Source organism: Lissotriton helveticus, chromosome 10 (genome assembly GCF_964261635.1).
Source record: "Lissotriton helveticus chromosome 10, aLisHel1.1, whole genome shotgun sequence".
NCBI classification, from domain to species: Eukaryota; Metazoa; Chordata; class Amphibia; order Caudata; family Salamandridae; genus Lissotriton; species Lissotriton helveticus.
Window position 1 is genome coordinate 237,983,368 of NC_136071.1, and position 21,025 is coordinate 238,004,392.

The 21,025-nt window shown below is 49.4% G+C and overlaps 1 protein-coding gene across 1 annotated transcript in view; it reads left to right on the forward strand.

Annotated features, from left to right (window-relative positions):
* Positions 1-21,025, forward strand: part of PEMT (phosphatidylethanolamine N-methyltransferase) — a 1,176,780-nt gene that overhangs the window by 1,099,438 nt on the left and 56,317 nt on the right. The window contains exon 6 of the mRNA XM_078665209.1: positions 2,982-3,056. Coding sequence (XP_078521335.1) covers positions 2,982-3,056 — 75 coding nt within the window. The remainder of the gene's footprint in view (positions 1-2,981; positions 3,057-21,025) is intronic.

Here is a 21,025-nt window from a genome sequence, read left to right on the forward strand (position 1 = left end):
TCTCTTGCCACCCCAAACCGCTTAAACCTGGGAGCACTGCAAATTTGGTCGTGGCTGATCGTAAGGCCCTGCCTGGGGTGTACTATCTAAAGCTGTGTTGTAGAAAGAGTGGGCCAAGGCCATGCAGCGCTTTGCAGGCAATGCAGAGTGCTTTGAAGGTGATTCTTTGTCTTATAGGAAGCCAGTGCAATATTTTTATAGAATTGAAGGTCAATGGTATTTGGGAATCTTATAAAGGAGTCTTGCTGCTGCATTTTGTAAAGTTAGCACTTTGTGTAGTATGTATTGGTGGGCAGTGAGAATTAGGCCATTGCAGTAGACCAGCTTTGCCATCACCGTTGATGTGACAAGCGTTTCTATGAGGTGCACCGGAGTAAAAGGTAGAATCTTTTTTAAGGTCCTCAGAGTAAAGAAAGTCAAGGAGGTCACTGCATTGACATGGTCTGAAAAGGTAAGTTTATCATCCATCAATACTCCAAAGCTGCAAGTCTTCCTCACAAGAGTTGGAGGGGAGCCCAGATCTGACTCCAACAAGATGTGGTCCAAAAGGAGGTTTGAGCTCCGAACAGTAAGACCTCCGTCTTTGCTGGGTTAAGTTTCAGGCAATTTGTAGCCATCCAAAAATTGACGGCTTGTATTCGGTCGCAGAATCTGGGCCCTGTTTTTTTGTCATCACTTGCTAAGGAGATGATAATTTGGGTATTTTCTGCATAAGAGATCAGGGCAAAGGCAAAGGTTTCTATTTTTCGGCAAATGCGGTAACATAAACGTTAAAATGAGCCTGGCTAACCGAGGAGCCCTGTGGAACCCCGCATGGAAGAGAAAAAAGACATGAGGCAAAAGCACCCCTATTGACCGACTGCTCACGATCCTGAAGGAAGGATTTCAGTAGCACCTTGGTTAAGCCAGTAATCCCGATATTTGTTAGGCGGTCCAGAAGCAGTCCAGGATTACGATATCAAAGGCTACAGAGAGATCTAGCAGGATAAGGGCTACCCCTTCATGAGAGAAGGTTTATATTGTTATAGCATACTCAGCTTTATAGTGTCTCCAGGTGCAAGGGAAAGGAAGTGGAAAGGGCTTGTAATGGAAGAGCATGGTTCCTCTGAACTGTGCATGTGTGGCATGCAGCTGATGGGATGATGGAGAACCACACCCGTCAGTCTGGAGGCAAGTTTGACAGAGAGCCTCAATGTTTCAGGCATTATTGATAGAATACAACATAAGAGTGAGTTTATGGATTGTTGCATTTCAGTATTAATTATAAGCTCATTTAACCCCTTCGACGCTCATGACGAGCTCAGCTCGTCATGGAGTTTCCATTGACTTCAATGGAAATTACATGGAAGAACATCAGGGAGCTTAGCATCCAAGTGGTTAAGTAGGTACTGTGCTGCAGAATGCACCGTTTCATCCAATTTCCCCAAAATGTTCTTGGGGTAGAATACTCCTAAACCCAACTTGAGGAAGACAAGCTTGCAAACTTCGCTCACTAGCCGCAAACCGCTTTGGGCATTGTCCATGAAGATCGCGGGCTACACTGGTAGTGGAACTGGGTGACACCAGTCAGGAAAATAGTCACCATCTCTGGGGGGTAGTGGGCTGTCCCAGTGGCAGAAATTGAGGCCTGCAGTGGGAGAAATGGGCGGCATCTGTGGGGGAAGTGGGCTTTGTAAGTGGTTAAAGTGGGTGACAGCAGTGTGGGAAGTAGGCAGCACTTGTGTGGGCTTCACTAGTGGTGGAAGCGGTGACAAATGTAGGGAGAGGTGTGGCGCCGCGGCCAGGGCGACTGACGCTGGAATCTGGGGACCACGGTTCGATCCCCGGCTCCGGCGGCAGCACCATGTGACTCTGGGCAATAGCTCGCTTAATCTCCCCGACGGCCCCCAGCGCCTAGAGACCCTTACGGGTGATTGTGCGCCTTACAAATGTGGACTTTACTTTACTTTTACAACAGCGAGGTGAATAGGCAATACCTAAGGGAGGAATGGGCTGCACTTGCAATACGGGAGTGTGGCTCATACAGGCAGGTGCTGCAGGTGTGCGCAGCTTTCATTAAACAGCTTTTGGGAAGCAGCAGGGCCTAGTACTGATAGGAGCATTATAGAAGATGGTTTGTCCGTCCAGCTGGCTCTGAACTTGAATTTCTCTTGTTTTTTGCTTTCAGTGTCTTTTGGTTTAGATTTATCATCTATATTTTGGAAAATTTCGATCTGGGAGGAAGCAGATTGAGCCCAGTTGTGGCCTAGCTTATGATTAGTGGAGTCACCTACAGACTAGGCACTAAACGGAGAGTGCTATTTTCAGTGGCGGCTCCTCGGCCTTGGCGGAGGAGTGACACCCACCCCTGCCAGCAGCCAAAAAATGAAAAATAAAACGATAATGAACCTGTATATTATGTTTTATTTTTCTTTGTAGCATCTCCTGGTGGTGGGCGGGGGCACGGGCTGACATGCAGAGGGTGAGTGATAGGTGCACTGGTTGTCAGTGCGCATGACGGTTTGGCCGGCAAAACCTTCATGCACACTGAAGCTCGTTGGAGACACCTGCAGGACCAGGCTGCCAGTCTCCCTAGGAGCTCAAATCATCAGTGCACAGGCCAATCCTAACGCTTCTTTCATGCAGTGTCAGGATTGGCCCAGGGAATTCTGGGAGCCTGTGCCTGCAGTGCACGGTGACGAAGCCAGAGAGGAGTGTCAGAGTGTTGAACAGGTAAGTTATTTTATTTTATTTTTTTTGTTGTTCATCCTGGTCCCCCTCTCCTTCTGCTTCACTACTTTGCCCAGAAACCAGCTGCTACTGGCTATTTTAGTTATTTGTCCTGGACGGGTCAGACTTAAGAGCACGAAGATTGTCAAAGCTTAGGCCTGGCCAAGCGTCATCATTTTACTTGGGAACTGTTGAAGTGTTTGTGGGCTTGTCTGTCAGATAGTGAGTTTGTTTGTCCTTATACATCTTTGTTTTCTTTGCCTCAAACACAGGAATGCAAGCCCAGCAGGCCTGGTGCTCACATCATTAGTGGGAATTTGTTACAAGATCGCCCTAATGTACGAGGGGTAAGTTGCCTTCGTGACTATATGGTTTTGTCGACAGTGAAACCAGATTTTGAAGTTGGGAAAGTGAAAATGCTTTTATCTTAGATTTATATAGTGCTGAACGTGAAGGTCACCTCACTTCATAAAACTTTCTACAACAAGTTGCACAAGAAGAGTTACTAAGAGATAGTGGTGACCAAGAATGCATCTTAAGATGGCCAACATTAAAACCTAGGTATCCTAATTTCAAAGCCAATATCCTTAAAATTACCTGAGCTATCTAACCCCGTAGTAAGCTAACCGAGAATCTTTGCAACAAATCATCCGGAGGTATGTTAACATTTAGCAGCCCATCTCTCCCAGGTGAAACTAGGCTGCTAGTTGTTCTATAATCCAGATTTTAAGAACTTCTACCAGTTTTCGACTCATTTCCACAACTGTGATGTCAGATTCAAAGACTACATATAGTTGGATGCCCCTTCCATGCATCCACTTAAATAAAGTGTTTATGTACCTACTCTTTAACATTCTCTACACCCTCACTCTTGACCCATGTGTGATTACGCATAGTGGTGTATTTTGCTGGGAAGATCCGTCTGAGTCCCTCAATATTGCAGGATGCATTTCATGGCCACATTGAGTAGTCCACACTTAGGGGTCGATTACGATGGCGGACGGACCTGCGTCCGTCCGCCACCCCCGAGGTGGAGGGACCGTCCGCAGGGGCAGCCGCGTTCCCTCCATTGCAATTAGGATGTGACCGCCACCCTGGCGGTCACATCCCGTATATTTAACATTGCAACGGGTGCTGCTTTAACCCCTTCGGTGCTCGCGGTATTTTCCCGCTGTGTTGGGGGGCTGGGGGCGCGTACAGCGCCCCCATGCTCATGACGAGGTCAGCTCGTCATGAGCCACGGCGCTCCGGTGCTCATGACGAGCTGAGCTCGTCATGACCGCGCCCGTTCCAATGGAACGTTCAGCACAGCAGGGGAATCAGCCCAGCGTGCGAGCGTTCCACGGGACGGGCGCGGTCATGACGAGCTCATGAGCACCGGAGCTCCGTCGCTCATGATGAGCTGAGCTCGTCATGAGCATCCAAGGAGTTAAGCAGCACCCGCCGCAAAGTTAAAAGTGCATGCTGTGCATTTGCATGCACAAAGCGGCAGGCACCGCGCGGTGCCTGCCGCATTGTGCATGCAACTGCAGCCATGTGCACCCCCCAACACCCTGGAGGCCTGCAAGGGGCCCCCAGAAGCAAAGGTCCACATGCTTTTCCACGGTGGAAAAGACGCTGCGGAAAAGCATGTTTCCGCACCCATCCTAATGTGGCTGGCGGTGTCTTGCAGACACCGCCACCATATTGCGGTCCACACCCCGCGGATCAGCGGCGGACGGACCTGCTGTCCGCCGCTGATCCCACCGCCATCATAATCTGGCGGTGGGTGTTTTCTATGCCGCGGCGGTGAATCCGCATCCTCCGGGCCGGCGGTGGCTTCCACCGGCCCGGAGGATGCGGATTCACCGCCATCGTAATCGACCCCTTAGTTCTTCTGTTTTAATCTGACATCTTTCATTGAACTTGTTTTATGTGTAAATAATGTAGAAGTTTTTCTTCAATAAATCGGTTTTTCCTATTTGACCTCCTCACACCCTTCTTCTCCTTTGAGTCCCGCGGGGCCCCCTTTGATGACTCTCCTCTACTGGTCTCCATCTTTGAGTACCTGCACTATTGTCCTCTCTGTTAGTGGTCCTTAGCACTTCAAACTGCCTTCCCTGCTTACACTCCTCATCTCCTTGCTCACATTCACGATATGTCTCCAGAGCTAACTTTGGAATGTTGCCTTCTGTTCTGGGAGCACACCTGCCTCTTTTATTATGATCGATTTTTTTTAGTCCTGCACCTGTAGTGACTACATCCTCTGGGTGTCTGTCACTAAAACTCGTCAGATCCTGCTTTCTAGCCTAAATTCAAGAAAGCTAAAACCCTTCTCGGCTGTACACTTCAGCTGCTACACCCTAGAGTGCCTGTGGCAAGGGAAGGCTTTGTCGTCGAATGGGGGACAAGTTTCTTTGTCCAGCAGTGCCATTGAAGCCTTTGAGGCTCACCGCTATGCTGGTTCCATTCACTATCCATCCTGTGTGGGCGGAGGTGTCACCTCCTGCACACACAGGTGTTTGTTTCTGACCCCTGGGAGCAGCACACATGCCCCAGCATGAGATCAGATCTCTGTCCTAGTGGCAAACCCTTGAAAAAGCCCGCCAAGGCATGAGGACGCTGGGTTAACTTGGTGGGTACTGTCTAAAGTACCACCTAGGTACATGCTGGTTAAACCTCGACACCACCATAACATAACATGTGTGGTATCCTTGGATAACCTAATAGAACACAAGAGATCGTCCATGGGTTCCATAGCTAGGTGCCCATCCCCCATTACTGGGATCCCCCCTGGTCAACACAACACGGTAGCCAGTACCATCACAAAGGCTACAATTCATACCACCTCATCACCATTGGGGGTGGACTCATCTCCACAAGCTATTGAGTTATTGGACGATGACTTCAATCAGACGCACATTACCATACAAGAGGTGGAGGGCACAATAGGCCGTATTTCTATGACACCTGACTTAGTAGGGACAGGGGAAGAGGAGGACGTGATATCTACAGACGTGTCAGACAAAAAACTCACCCCAAGGTTCAGTGGCGAAGTGGTTACCCGATCCAAAAAGGCTCTGCAGGCCAAGGGCACATTAACTACGACCACCGCTTTAGCTGATGCCAAGGCCCTAGCTAATAGTTCAAGGAGAGGGGGACAACACATCCCGAAAAAACCAAGACAGAGGGGAGGAGTGAAAGCGAAGGGGGCCATTGAAGAAGGGGTATCCACAACCTCCACTCCGTGTCAGAACTGCAGAGAGACAGCGACGCAGCAGGGAAGGGATAGAGAATTAATGTCAAAGTTGGATACAATATTAACCTCTCACCTGGGGCCCCTGTACCAGAGACTGAACGTGATAGAGGGGCAACTTTCTCGGCTACTCAGACAAGCTAGCACCGCGGCTTCACTGGAGAGGAGGCCATGGTCTAGTGGGATGGGGAATTTTGAGACTAGCACACACCCCAAGGTAGCACAGTTGAAAGATCACATGGGAAGGGCAAATAATGAAATTGTCTAGCCCATGGTGGCAAAGAAGAATCCAACAGAGGGAACCAACAAGAGCAAGGACCTAGGCCCACCTAGCTCTAGGGAAGACAACGGGCAGATAAGGGAGGAGAGGCTAGAGCACAGATCTAACACCAGTGCTGTAATTAGACCACCCGAGGGTAGACCAGCTAAACCTGAAGAACCAGGGTCATCAGCAGAGGTCCAGGTACCGAACACCCTGGCTTTACCCGTACTAGACCTCCCCCCAGCTGCAAGCCCCTACACAGTGGTTTTGACAGGGATCCCGGCATGTGGAGATGCAAGGGAAGAAACCGCACGCTCCTTGATCAACAAAGCAGTTCATTGGTTGGCCAATAATTTAGGATTTAACATTAGAAATCATAGGCATATCCTAATGGCCAGAAGAGTGTCATGGATCGGAAATAGCAGGTAGTTTTTCCTGGGGGCTTGGTAATTTTAAACTTTAGGTACCTGGAAATGGCCAGAGAACTTTTGAACAACCAAAAGAAGGGGACCTACCAAGAGGAGGGCGTTACTAGCATCAGACTGCTTCCACTCAGTTTCTTTTGTAGAGACCTGATGCACCCTATGAACTGGGAAGATTCGAGGCGAAAGCCTTTGAGTTTAGCCTGGGGATTGTTCAGCACCGTTATGTAATCGTTACGCGCCACTCCAAAGTGTTTCCACCCTAACTGAATTAGATTGACTGACTGGGGGGGGTCAGTTCCAGGACAAGGGGTGGCACGCGAGGATTTGCACCACAGCAGGGATAAAGGAGGGTTAGCTGTGAGATGGCCGTGATGTCAGCACCGCCCCTTAATCATGGAGCCCATAGTACGCTGGATGCAGAGACAAATCCACATAGATTAGCTGCACCTTTAATTGGCCATATTGATCAAAGGTCTAACCCCCCATTAGTAGGAGGGCAGGGAAACATCGACATAATCTCCTGGAACATAGCAGGCCTGTCCAGTAAACTAAAAAATCAGGACTGGTCAGGATATATCAGGAGATTTAACATTATTTGTCTGCAAGAAACCTGGGAGGCAGATTGTAGCGCACTAGCACTGGAAGGCTACAAAATGCATTTTATCCCAGCGCGTAGATCCTCTTCAGGGCGAGCCAAGGGAGGCCAAATCAGCGCGGGGATGCCTCCGGGTCACCAGGCGCTCTATAAATCGCTAAATAAATAAATAATTACTTATGTGGATTTGAGGTTACAGGGGAAATGGGAGGACTTAGCTTGGGAGTCAGATTGCACACAGGGAATAAGGTACACGAACAAGGGATTAAAATTAACTTTTATAATGCCATCAAGGGTGGGCAGACTTTAGCTAGCTTGGCAGAGCTGGAACATAGGCTGATAGGAATTGAACCGCTTGGGGTTGCAAGCGCTCAACTGGTGTTGCTGGGAGATTTTAATTGTCCTTTGTGCCCCTACTTAATTAGCAGTGATGGAGAATGGTCCGCTTGCCCAAGGGAAGAGGGACTGCATATGGAACATACTAGGGAGGGATTTGAGTTAGGTAAGCTGTTGGGCACAAATGCCCTTACTCATACGATGGATTTGATAGGAGCAGCTGGGGATCCTCGTATCCACTCAACCTTTAAAGGCAAGGGAAGGGGCTCTGTTATCGATTTCATTTTTGTTCTGAGCTCCTTAAAATGTCGGATTATAAGTTTTAAGGTTGAGTTTAGCGCCTTCAGTGACCATAACCCCCTGGTGTTGATCTTAAGGGACCCTGACTCAGCTAAGTATTCGCACCGTAAGCAGGTCAGAGGCTCTATTACAGCCACTGATCAGGGAAGGAGACTGAGATGGTCAAACAGTAACTGTGATAAATTTTATAGGGCACTACTGACGGAGAAAGACCAGCAGGTCTGGAAGTGTCTAGACCCAACAGTAGAGGGGGTGGACCTAATCACTGCATTTGAGGGAGTTGCACATTGTATTGACGGCCTGCTTAGGCGTAGAATGCCAAAAGAGGACCTGGATACCCCTAGGTGGTTCGATCAGCAATGCTCTAGTGCCTTGAGGGAACTGAAGGCAGCCTTAAAGATTGTTCCCAAAGATAAGACATTGAAGTCTACTTGCCGGGGAAGGTACAAGCAGGCACTAAAACAACGTAAACCCGCATTGCAATACTAGGCTTGGGAGAATTTGAGGGAAGCGGCTGAATCAAGGGACATGACCACTTTTTGGAATATTCTAAATGAACCTTGCTTTCAAGATGAAAATAAATCCAAGCCTGTCTGCCACGTCCTGCCAGAGGCGCGGGTGGAGCACTTTCAAGGCCTCTATAATCATGATAGTACGAGCATTTCAGCAGCACCAGCAGGGACAGGAAATCGAAGGGTTGCCGAAACTCCATTCTCTTTGGGAGAGATAAAAGCGGGAATTGACGGTTTAACCCGGAACAAGGCCCCAGGTCCGGATGGGATCCCCCCAGATCTCCTATTAACTCAGGTAGACTTGTGGGCTCCTATTTTATCAAGAGTGATCAACACGGCAGTGGTGTCAGGCATGCCTTCATCCTGGTCGACCGCGACAATAGTACCAATTTTTAACAAGCATTTACAATGCAATGGTTTTGCCTTTGTTAAAGTTAGAGCTATTGGCATTGCTCTTGACATTATTTTTATTTATGTGTTTTTTTAAAACATAAATAAATGGCATTGTCATTTACAATGCAACTAGCTTTATCTCTCGCAAATGACACACACAAACACCCACAGAGAGCCCCCCACACACACACAGAGCCCCCCCACACACACACACAGAGCCCCCCACACACACACCCACACAGAGCCCCCCCACACACACAGCCACACAAAGCCCCCCCACACACACACCCACACGGAGCCCTCCACACACACCCACACAGAGCCCCCCCACACACTGCGACCCCCCCCACACACTGCAAGCCCTACACACTGCGACCCCCATTTCAATAGATGTGTGATGCTTACCTGGTACTAAATTGGTCCATGCATGGCTGAAAGGTTGAAATGGTGTAGGAGGCAAGGGGACAAATGTGAGCATGGAGAGAAAGGAGTATAAGTTTGAGATTAGTGACTGGGTGAAAATAAAATCAGGAAGGACACAGGGTGGTCTTTCCAAATTAGATGGTCTATTTCAGGTAGAAAATGTCAGTAGGTTCTTTGTGTTCTTGAGGGGGGGGGATAGGTCCAACCGGCACCATAATCGGACGTTTATTGTTTATACCCATTCACAACAGGTAACTAGGCAGGATGGTCGTCTCAGAGCCCAATCAGCAGTGAAGCAACAAGGTCCCTAAACCTCCGTAGAAGCATGTGAAACACTGAGGGGCCCTCCTCACCACACACAGGGCTGAATCTGCACTCTGAATCTGCACTCTGCACTCTGAATCTGCACTCTGCACTCTGAATCTGCACTCTGAACTCTGAATCTGCACTCTGAATCTTGAATCTGCACTCTGAATCTTGAATCTGCACTCTGAATCTGCACTTTGCACTCTGAATCTGCACTCTGAATCTGCACTCTGCACTCTGAATCTGCACTCTGCACTCTGAATCTGCACTCGGAATCTTGAATCTGCACTCTGAATCTTGAATCTGCACTCTGAATCTTGAATCTGCACTCTGAATCTTGAATCTGCACTCTGAATCTGCACTCTGCACTCTGAATCTGCACTTTGCACTCTGAATCTGCACTCTGAATCTTGAATCTGCACTCTGAATCTTGAATCTGCACTCTGAATCTGCACTTTGCACTCTGAATCTGCACTCTGCACTCTGAATCTTGAATCTGCACTCTGAATCTTGAATCTGCACTCTGAATCTGCACTTTGCACTCTGAATCTTGAATCTGCACTCTGAATCTGCACTCTGCACTCTGAATCTGCACTCTGAATCTGCACTCTGAATCTTGAATCTGCACTCTGAATCTTGAATCTGCACTCTGAATCTTGAATCTGCACTCTGAATCTGCACTTTGCACTCTGAATCTGCACTCTGAATCTTGAATCTGCACTCTGAATCTGCACTTTGCACTCTGAATCTGCACTCTGCACTCTGAATCTGCACTCTGCACTCTGCACTCTGAATCTTGAATCTGCACTCTGAATCTGCACTTTGCACTCTGAATCTTGAATCTGCACTCTGAATCTGCACTCTGCACTCTGAATCTGAACTTTGCACTCTGAATCTGCACTCAGCACTCTGAATCTGCACTCTGCACTCTGAATCTGCACTCTGAATCTTGAATCTGCACTCTGAATCTTGAATCTGCACTCTGAATCTGCACTCTGAATCTTGAATCTGCACTCTGAATCTTGAATCTGCACTCTGAATCTCCACTCTGAATCTCCACTCTGCACTCTGAATCTCCACTCTGAATCTCCACTCTGCACTCTGAATCTCCACTCTGAATCTCCACTCTGCACTCTGAATCTGCACTCTGCACTCTGAATCTGCACTCTGCACTCTGAATCTCCACTCTGCACTCTGAATCTGCACTCTGAATCTGCACTCTGAATCTGCACTCTGAATCTTGAATCTGCACTTTGCACTCTGAATCTTGAATCTGCACTCTGAATCTTGAATCTGCACTCTGAATCTGCACTTTGCACTCTGAATCTTGAATCTGCACTCTGAATCTGCACTCTGCACTCTGAATCTGCACTTTGCACTCTGAATCTGCACTCTGCACTCTGAATCTGCACTTTGCACTCTGAATCTGCACTCTGCACTCTGAATCTGCACTCTGAATCTGCACTCTGAATCTGCACTCTGAATCTGCACTCTGAATCTGCACTCTGCACTCTGAATCTGCACTCTGCACTCTGAATCTGCACTCTGCACTCTGAATCTGCACTCTGAATCTGCACTCTGAATCTGCACTCTGAATCTGCACTCTGCACTCTGAATCTGCACTCTGAATCTGCACTCTGAATCTGCACTCTGAATCTGCACTCTGAATCTGCACTCTGAATCTGCACTCTGAATCTGCACTCTGCACTCTGAATCTGCACTCTGCACTCTGAATCTGCACTCTGCACTCTGAATCTGCACTCTGCACTCTGAATCTGCACTCTGAATCTGCACTCTGAATCTGCACTCTGAATCTGCACTTTGCACTCTGAATCTGCACTTTGCACTCTGAATCTGCACTTTGCACTCTGAATCTGCACTTTGCACTCTGAATCTGCACTTTGCACTCTGAATCTGCACTCTGAATCTGCACTCTGAATCTGCACTCTGAATCTGCACTCTGCACTCTGAATCTGCACTCTGAATCTTGAATCTGCACTCTGAATCTTGAATCTGCACTCTGAATCTGCACTCTGCACTCTGAATCTGCACTCTGAATCTGCACTCTGAATCTGCACTCTCAATCTACACTCTACACTCTCAATCTACACTCTCAATCTGCACTCTCAATCTGCACTCTCAATCTGCACTCTACACTCTCAATCTGCACTCTACACTCTCAATCTGCACTCTGCACTCTGAATCTGCACTCTGCACTCTGAATCTGCACTCTCAATCTGCACTCTGAATCTGCACTCTCAATCTGCACTCTACACTCTCAATCTGCACTCTGAATCTGCACTCTGCACTCTGAATCTGCACTCTGCACTCTGAATCTGCACTCTGAATCTGCACTCTCAATCTGCACTCTACACTCTCAATCTGCACTCTCAATCTGCACTCTACACTCTCAATCTGCACTCTCAATCTGCACTCTACACTCTCAATCTGCACTCTCAATCTGCACTCTACACTCTCAATCTGCACTCTACACTCTCAATCTGCACTCTGCACTCTCAATCTGCACTCTGCACTCTCAATCTGCACTCTCAATCTGCACTCTCAATCTGCACTCTCAATCTGCACTCTGCACTCTCAATCTGCACTCTCAATCTGCACTCTGCACTCTGCATCTGCACTCTGCATCTGCACTCTCAATCTGCACTCTGCACTCTGCATCTGCACTCTCAATCTGAATCTGCACTCTGAATCTGCACTCTGAATCTGCACTCTGCACTCTCAATCTGCACTCTGCACTCTCAATCTGCACTCTGCACTCTCAATCTGCACTCTGCACTCTCAATCTGCACTCTGCACTCTCAATCTGCACTCTGCACTCTCAATCTGCACTCTCAGTCTGCACTCTCAATCTGCACTCTCAGTCTGCACTCTCAGTCTGCACTATCAGTCTGCACTATCAGTCTGCACTATCAGTCTGCACTCTGCACTCGCACTCTGCACTCTGCACTCGCACTCTGCACTCGCACTCTGAATCTGCACTCTGACTCTGAATCTGCACTCTGACTCTGAATCTGCACTCTGACTCTGAATCTGCACGCCTTAAAATCCACTCTCGGTTCCTTTGTTTGCCTGATGTTCGTTACGAAATTTTATTAAAAGGTGAGCAGGAAGTTTCAAAGTGCGACAGCATAAACATTTTTTTTAACTATCAGCTTACGATTCCTACCTTATTTGGAAGTTTATCTACTTGAAATATTCCCTTTGTTCTGTAGTAAGCAGACCTTTTTATTCCTCGTGTTAATACGCATGCAATGTTTGTCAATGCCCAGCGGGTCAGGCAGTGTTCAGTAGCACAATATTGCTGCCTCGTGGCCTTCGCTGCCGCGGGAAGTGCACAATTAGGCGATGCTGTGATCCCGGGTGCACTTTTCTGGTCGGAAAGTGGAAAGTTAGTGGTTTCACAGTGGGGGTCGGTGCCCTATAATAGGTAACACATGGGAAGCTCTAAATAAATAATTTCATCTAATGAGGCTGTCATTAAATAAAAAAAAGTAGCATGCTCGCCGCTGGGACATTTATCACCGCACAAATTAGTCTGTTTTCGCCTCATTAAAATAAAGAGAAACCAGCGTGAATTCGGTATACTTTACTCCCATGAAATAAAACACATCCAGCAAAGGACCTAACTCTAAAACGGATATTCACATATATGTACATCATTTCAGTCCTTTTTAATGTCCACAACGCTAAAACGTATAAAATAAACAAGCTTATAGTAACAATGAAAATGCTGCATCGGAAGGCGGGTGCCGGCTCAATGCCGGGACAGATTCGGGGGCGTTCCCGGCTTTTGGCTGACGTCGCGTGACGTCGGCAAAAGCCAAAGAATCTCGGGAACGCCCCCGAATCTGGTCCGGCATTGACGGACAGGCCCCTCGTCCAATGGCTAGCCTCCATTTATGGAGCTAGCCAATCGGAGGAGGGGGCGTATCCCGACCCACACACACAACTCAAGAGGTTTTTTTGGCACATGCGCAAAGCGCATGGCCAGTCAAAACCTAAAAAGGGTAACAAAGATAACCCACAATGTTACAGGCCGATCTCCCTCATCGATGTTACAGTGAAAGTCATAGGAGAGCTATTCTTTTTTTAAACCTTTATTGTACAGAAGGCGCTCACAGATACGGGCCTACAACCCACCGGGCCGGCCACCACAATAAAGAGACATACGAGGCAATACAGGAGTAACAACAGGATTTCTAAATAACGCACATGAAGGCAAGGTAACAAGTCTTCGAGCCGCCATCGCGGACAGGATAAGAGTAGGTTAATTTTATAATGAAAGAAAGGGGTTCGCAGGATAATGACAATCTGTAAAGTCCAGAGGGCCGCGGTGGGCCGTGAGCAAGCAGAAGTTTCGAATACAGGAAAAAACCAAAAGAACTGTCACATTTTGGCACAGGCAGAACGTGAGTCCCACATCAATAACAATCACAATCGCTGCTCAACGCCCTCCCACCACTACCATGGCACATAATAGTAAAACAGCGAAAAATACGCTTACACAACTAAAAGCCCTCCGTTACAACAACCCAGGAAAGGAAAAGAAAAATGGGGCGGGGGGAACGGGAAAATAGGGGAGGAAAAAGACATCGAAAAAAGGAAGGAGAAAAAGTGAGGGCGCAGCGTCAGTGCACGCCCCCCACGGCTAACAAAGCACCCAATACTAATTCGGCACTAGGAACTAGTGGCAACAGGAGAAATGAATGCGTAGTAAACCGTGACAGCAGACTTACCAAAAGGGCCATGCCAGCACAAACACCCCGGGGGGCGACGTGCCGACACCGCGCCACGAAATAAGGGGATACATAAGAGCCATAGAACCAAAAAAGAAACAAGGGAAGATACAAAAACAGACCCCTCCACCACCCCGCACAGCCCACCCTGCACCCCTGCAGAAGGCTATGGCCTACCCCCCAGCAGCGTGCCTGTCGCCCTAATTAGAACCCGAAATATAGAAGAATATGAAAAGAAAGAAACACTTAGATAAAAAAAAGGGGGGGGAAGGGAAAACAAGGAAAAACAGCGGGAGAGGAGCCACACAATCAAAACCCTGTCAGCTCCCACCCCCCCCGCCCGAAAATACTCAGAGCCCACGGGAAGACAGTAAATACACGGATAAGTTCCAGGAACGTGAAGAAGTATCAAATATAATCATACAATTATAAACGGATCGCCCAACCATACCACAAAATAACAGTCCGCAGAGGCAAGTTCAGCTCAACCCTGTCCTCGTTTTTCGCAAATTGTAGTAGTCCAACGAACCAGGAGCCAGATCACATGGAGCCGGAGGTGAAGAACAGGGAGTCGAATCAAAAATACACACAAATCAAAGCAATCGCGATCCGGATGATCATGATAGAACAGTAACCACCTCAGGCAAAGCAGGCACAGTTCCAACGAGAACTCGGAGAAAGTCGGCCCAGCGGCACAGTCACAGGATCTTCGTTTGGCCATGGGAGGCAAAAGAGGAAAAGGAGACCCATCGAGGTCGGTCCAGATGGGATCCGGCTGGCGAACCTCCGGAGCAGAAGGAGGCACAGGATGAAGAAGGGCAGCGGACTTCCGTACATCCACACCACCTGCAGCCTCCAGGTCCACGACCCCAAGGAAAGTTCCAGCAGCACACAACAGAGATGAAGCCGCACAAACCGGGGGGGGTCCGGCCGGTCCAGCCAAGGGACCTCGCTCCAGGATAACGACAGGTGCGGTCATGGGTGCCCCCCAGGAGCGCAGGGCGGCGAGGATGTCGCCAAGTGTAGGCTCACCTTTGCAGTATTCAGAAAGCGTGCCGTGCGGCGGACCCGCATCGCTAGTCCCAGCAAGGCCGAGAGTCATGGGCCGGCCGCCATCTTAGAAACTCGGCGGGGCGGCTGCAAACACAGATCCCCGCCCGGATACCAGCGGGGCAAAACAGGATATCGGCAGCCACCAGCGGAGGTGCCACTAGGGCAGAAAGGGGAACCACCAGAAGAAGGCGATGCGCCGGCACCCCACACGCCGCCGGCACCGTTCTCCGAGCCCGGGCGGAGGAACTCAAAATGGCCGGGCCGGAGAACAAAGGGAGGACGAGCCAGATGTACGGTGAACCCCGTCCATAGAAGGCAGCGCCCCAACACCAGGCCGCAGGATCACCGGACCAGGCCCGGGGGGCCGCAAGTGGTCTATTAGCACATCGGCCTCTCCGACCGAATTCACACCACCACCAAGGGCCGGCAACCGCGCCCCGTCCAGCCCGGGCGCCGCCAAGGAGTGCCAGGCCCGGCCGCTCCGGAGGCCCCGAAACAGACAGGGGCGTAACTCAGGATCCGTAACACCCAGGAGCCTCCGGAGCAAACGGTAAGTGTCCGTGAGGTATCGTCGTTCCACTGCACATCGTAGAATACTTCCCGGGGCAGGATAAAGTACAGGATAGTTGTTATAGACAGGAGAGTGAACGGAGCCGAGCTAAAACGTGGCCATCTCGGACGCGAGCTTGGCTCCTCCCCAGGAGAGCTATTCTTAATTGGCTTATGGACTGGGCAGACGAACATGACATAATTTCGGATATACAGTATGGCTTCAGGCCGGGTCGCTCAACCTCCGATCAATGTCTCAATCTTTACCTCCTGGTTGCCAAGTACACTGTCGCCAGTGATGAGACGGTGTACTTGGCTTTCATGGACCTCACAGCAGCATTCGACCGGGTTAAACGCAAGAAACTGTGGGAGCTATTGGGGGCCATGGGTGTGGATTTAGGACTGGTTAATATTTTAAGCACCCTGCACCAGTACACTTCAGCCCAGGTCAGATATAACGACGAGGGAGACATTTCTGATTCTTTTCCTTGCTCTAGGGGAGTGAGACAGGGCTGCATCCTGGCCCCTTTTTTATTTACTTTATACATTAATGGATTAGAAAAGGCACTGGGAGCATTAAGGGTGGACTGTCCGAGGATAGGTAGAAGAAGGATCCCTGTTCTGCTTTATGCGGACGACGCAGGGCTTCTGTCACGCACTGCGCGGGCCTTCAGCACCTCATTGATGGCTTTGTCATCTTCATGGAGAACCTGAACCTGTCCGCTAATCTCTCCAAATCATACATCATGGAGATGGGAAAAAGGCCAGGTAGGAAATGTAACTTCAGGATTGGCACCCACTGTTTGGAAAAAGTGCAGGCATTTTCTTATCTGGGAATTTTATTTGATAGCTGTACCAGGTTTAACACACTGTCAGACGAGAAATGCAGATTTCTTATTAGCTCTTCTGGGGCAATCATCAATTTTGCACACAGGTTGGGTCAGGCGTGCAACACCCATTGGCCTCAAAGGGCTTCAGCCCCCCCGTCGTGTGTGGCAGCTCGGGATGAGATACTGCCCGGGCCCGCTCAGAGCCGCACCTGAGCACTTCACAGGTCTTTAAAAGACCTTGTGCATGTTAATGGGGCTTTGTTGTTGTTTCACCCCTTCTAAGAGCCCCTGCAGCTCGACTCTGCCGATTGCCTAAAGATTCAGCTCCCCCCTGAATTTTTTTCTCAGCCCCCCCCCGCACCCCCGCCCCCTGAAATTTGACTCTAGTTGCGCCTCTGGGTTGGGTCGCTGGGCTCCTGAGCAAATCCTGAATTTGTATAGGGCCATCTGTAATGCCAAAACACTATATGGCAGTGAGGTCTGGGGTTTCATTGACCCATCAAGGATCCAAATAGAAGAAAACAAATTCCTTCAACGGTCCCCCAGAGTACCCCTTCCTATTCGATCCACGAAGAGTTAGGTCTCACTTACATCAGAGATAGGATTCAATTGAAACCTCTCCCCTGCTGGCTCAAAATATGGACTAACCCTGAAGCGGTTCTAAGCAAGCAGATAATAACTGATTGTATCACCAGGGAGCACGGGTACAATATCCCCTGGCTTAAATATGTAAGGGAGACCCTGTCTGGTCTGGGTCATGCTGACTACTTTAACAACCCGAGAATCCTGTTAGCCCGGGACAAGGCGATTGTCAAGTCCGCATTTTTGTAGAACAAGGCCTCCATCAGGGAAGACACGGAGATGGTAAAACCATCTGTGAGAGCCCACCTATTGGCTAAATCTAGACCAGGTTTGGAACCATACCTGTCTTATTTTCATAATGCTCAGGACAGATTTCTGATGACTCGATTTAGGATGAACCTACTTCACCACACACTGGGCGTCCCTCTGGGTATTTAACATCTAATGAGCTGAGGGGCCCTTGCGGCTGCAACTATAAGTCTCCGCAGGACACGCTCCATTTTGTTTTGTTGTGCCCCTATTACGCTCACCCCAGGAAGTTGTTTTTAAAAAGTATCCTAAAGAATGCTAGGTTCAAACACGCAAAGGTGGTGCTGCTGTTCTTGAAATTGTCCGAGGAGGCCTTCACACTTTTTTGCACTGTTAATTTTTTAAGGATGGCCGCAAGATTGAGAAACACTAAAGATAGGGGCTGATGGCATTGGTTGTTAAATTTTCTTTTTTCTTTGGTACTAATATTTATGATGTCTTTTTCCTTGTTTTTTTTATATATAGACGAATTTTACTCTGGGGGACCCCCCTTTTTAATATGTTGGTTTTATATTTCCCTTGTTCCGTAACTGGCCCTTTTTTTTTAATTTCTGTAATTTTTTATTGTAGAAAGATATATATTTACATGGAGCATAACATATACATGGGTGGAGGAAGAAAAGGAAGAGGGGAAGAGAAAGGCGAAGAAAAAGAAAACGCCCGGGGAGGGGGGGGGTCTGCTTCGTTTTCAGCTTTCAGTCTTATTGGAGTTAGTCCGATTTCCAGTCGTTCGAGCGCGACTTTGTCGTTTGGTCCTCTGTCCCCCGTCTTGCATTGATTGTCATTCTTGGTCCCACACCCCGGCCGCATGCGGGAGAGATAGAGAGAGAAAAGGAGCAGCGCAGGTTTCTGGTGTGTGCACTATCAGGAGGGCAGGGTACTCGGCAGCTGTTGGCTTGGTGTCCGGCTGTGCTTCCTATGGGGGTTTGTGCGACGATAGGTAATTGTCTAGGGACTCCCACATATTTGACTGCCTGTGTGTTTTGGGTGAGTGTGTCGCTGTGATGATGTCCGCCCCTCGTAAGAAAGTGACCCAATTGAGCCATGCTTTGGGCGTGGCTTTCCCTGTGTCTTTTCAATTGTTCAGAACTGTTTTGACTGCCGCCGTCAGCAGGAGGTCAATGAGGTCGCGGTCTTCATTGGTTGTTATTGAGGGGGATGTGAAACCCAGTGCCAGGCTGTGGAAGTCTAGTTGCATGTTATCCCCTGTGATATCGTTTATTAGTGTTACAATTGTGTTCCAGAATGTTCTAACCTTGGAGCAGTGGAAGAGTAGGTGTGCGAGGTCACCCTTTTTAGGTCTCGTGACCTATCAATGCGCATGCGCATTGAGAGAAGCGAGACTATAGGGCTTTAAACAAAGTTTAACTAACTGCGGCGATTTGGTGCTGTGCCCGTGCGCTTTTAGGTCAATGCGCAAGCGCATTGACCTAAAATGCGCGTGCACATCACCAAATCGCCATCTGTTCCCAAAGCCACACTCCTCCCACACCTTTGAAGTGAAGCTTAGCTTCACTTCAAAGGCCCCGGCTGCTTCACACCCTCATGCCGCTCTCCCCGCTCCGCCCCCTCCCCTGCCCGCCGTGTGTCTCCCCTTCGGTGTCTTAAGTTGTTGTGTGCAATCTCAACAATGACCTGGACCTATTGTCTGTTTTAGTTATGTTTTTGTGGGTAACAAAGTTGCTGTTTCATAGATGAGTCTGTAAACATATAGTCTGTTCATTAGACCAGTTTTCATTCTTGTGAGAATCAGTACCGCTTCATATGCATCTCCAGTCTGGTTGCAAAGAGCACTGCCAGGAACCAATCATAGCAGCGTTAGTGTGATTTTAGTGCATCAAACTACTATAGCACTTTATTGCGTAAAAATGTTTATTTCTAAAGGTTTTTTTTGTTAACAGTTTTACATCCTAATATTGCACGTCATCTAATAACCCTCTTCACACTCTATTATGAATCCAGAGCAGGAGAGTCTGGCCTGGATTCCCTCTTGCCTTAACTTCTTTCCCTGCATGCCTCCTCTCTCTGGCTATAGCCTACTCTGTTTAACGTAATCATTTAATGTATTTTTCCAAATTGCCAACGCGTAATTTCATGAGCCTCATCCTTGCCGCCTTTGAACCCCTATCCGTATGATCATTATTCTTGTTTGTCGCCCTGCCCTTTGCTTAGTCACTATACCTGTCTTCTGTTTCATGCTCCCCCTCTGCCCTTTCTGTCCTGAGAGCAGTTTACTTGGCAGTGGAAGACGGTACTTGAAGGTAATCAGCAGAAGTCCTTCCCAAGCTGCCCTCGTGTCCTTGTCATTCCTCTCTCTACCTGTACTGGAGCTCGAAGCCATCTCCTCTGCGTTCGGCTCCGTTCTGATTACCTCTGAGTCCTCCACATCACCTGTTCTTTCACTTTCGCTTTCTCGTTATATGCCCATATACATCTCCCCTCACACTCACCCTCACTCACCCTCACCCTCACTCACCCTCCCTCACCCTCACCTTCACTCACCCTCACCCTCACTCACCCTCAACCCCTCACCCTCACTCACCCTCACCCTAACTCACCCTAAACCCCTCACCCTCACTCACCCTCACCCTCACTCACCCTAAACCCCTCACCCTCACTCACCCTCACTCACCCTCACCCTCACCCTCACTCACCCTCAACCCCTCACCCTCACTCACCCTCATTCACCCTCACTCACCCTCACCCTCACCCTCACTCACCCTCAACCCCTCGCCCTCACTCACCCTCAACCCCTCGCCCTCACTCACCCTCAACCCCTCCCCTCACCACTCACCCTCACCCTCACTCACCCTCACCCTCACTCACCCTCACTCACCCTCACTCACCCTCACTCACCCTCACTCACCCTCACTCACCCTCCCTCACCCTCCCTCACCCTCCCTCACCCTCCCTCACCCTCACTCACCCTCACTCACCCTCAACCCCTCACCTCACTCACCCTCACTCACCCTCAACCCCTCACCCTCACTCACCCTCAACCCCTCACCCTCACTCACCCTCACTCACCCTCAACCCCTCATCCCTCACTCACCCTCAACCCCTCACCCTCACTCACCCTCAACCCCTCACCCTCACTCACCCTCAACCCCTCACCCTCACTCACCCTCAACCCTCACCCTCAACCCCTCACTCACCCTCACTCACCCTCAACCCCTCACCCTCACTCACCCTCACCCTCACTCACCCTCACCCTCACTCACCCTCAACCCCTCACCCTCACTCACCCTCAACCCCTCACCCTCACTCACCCTCACCCTCAACCCCTCACCCTCACTCACCCTCAACCCCTCACCCTCACTCACCCTCACTCACCCTCAACCCCTCACCCCCTCACCCTCACTCACCCTCAACCCCTCACCCCCACCCTCACCACCCTCACCCCTCACCCTCACTCACCCCACCCCTCACCCTCACCACCCTCACCCCTC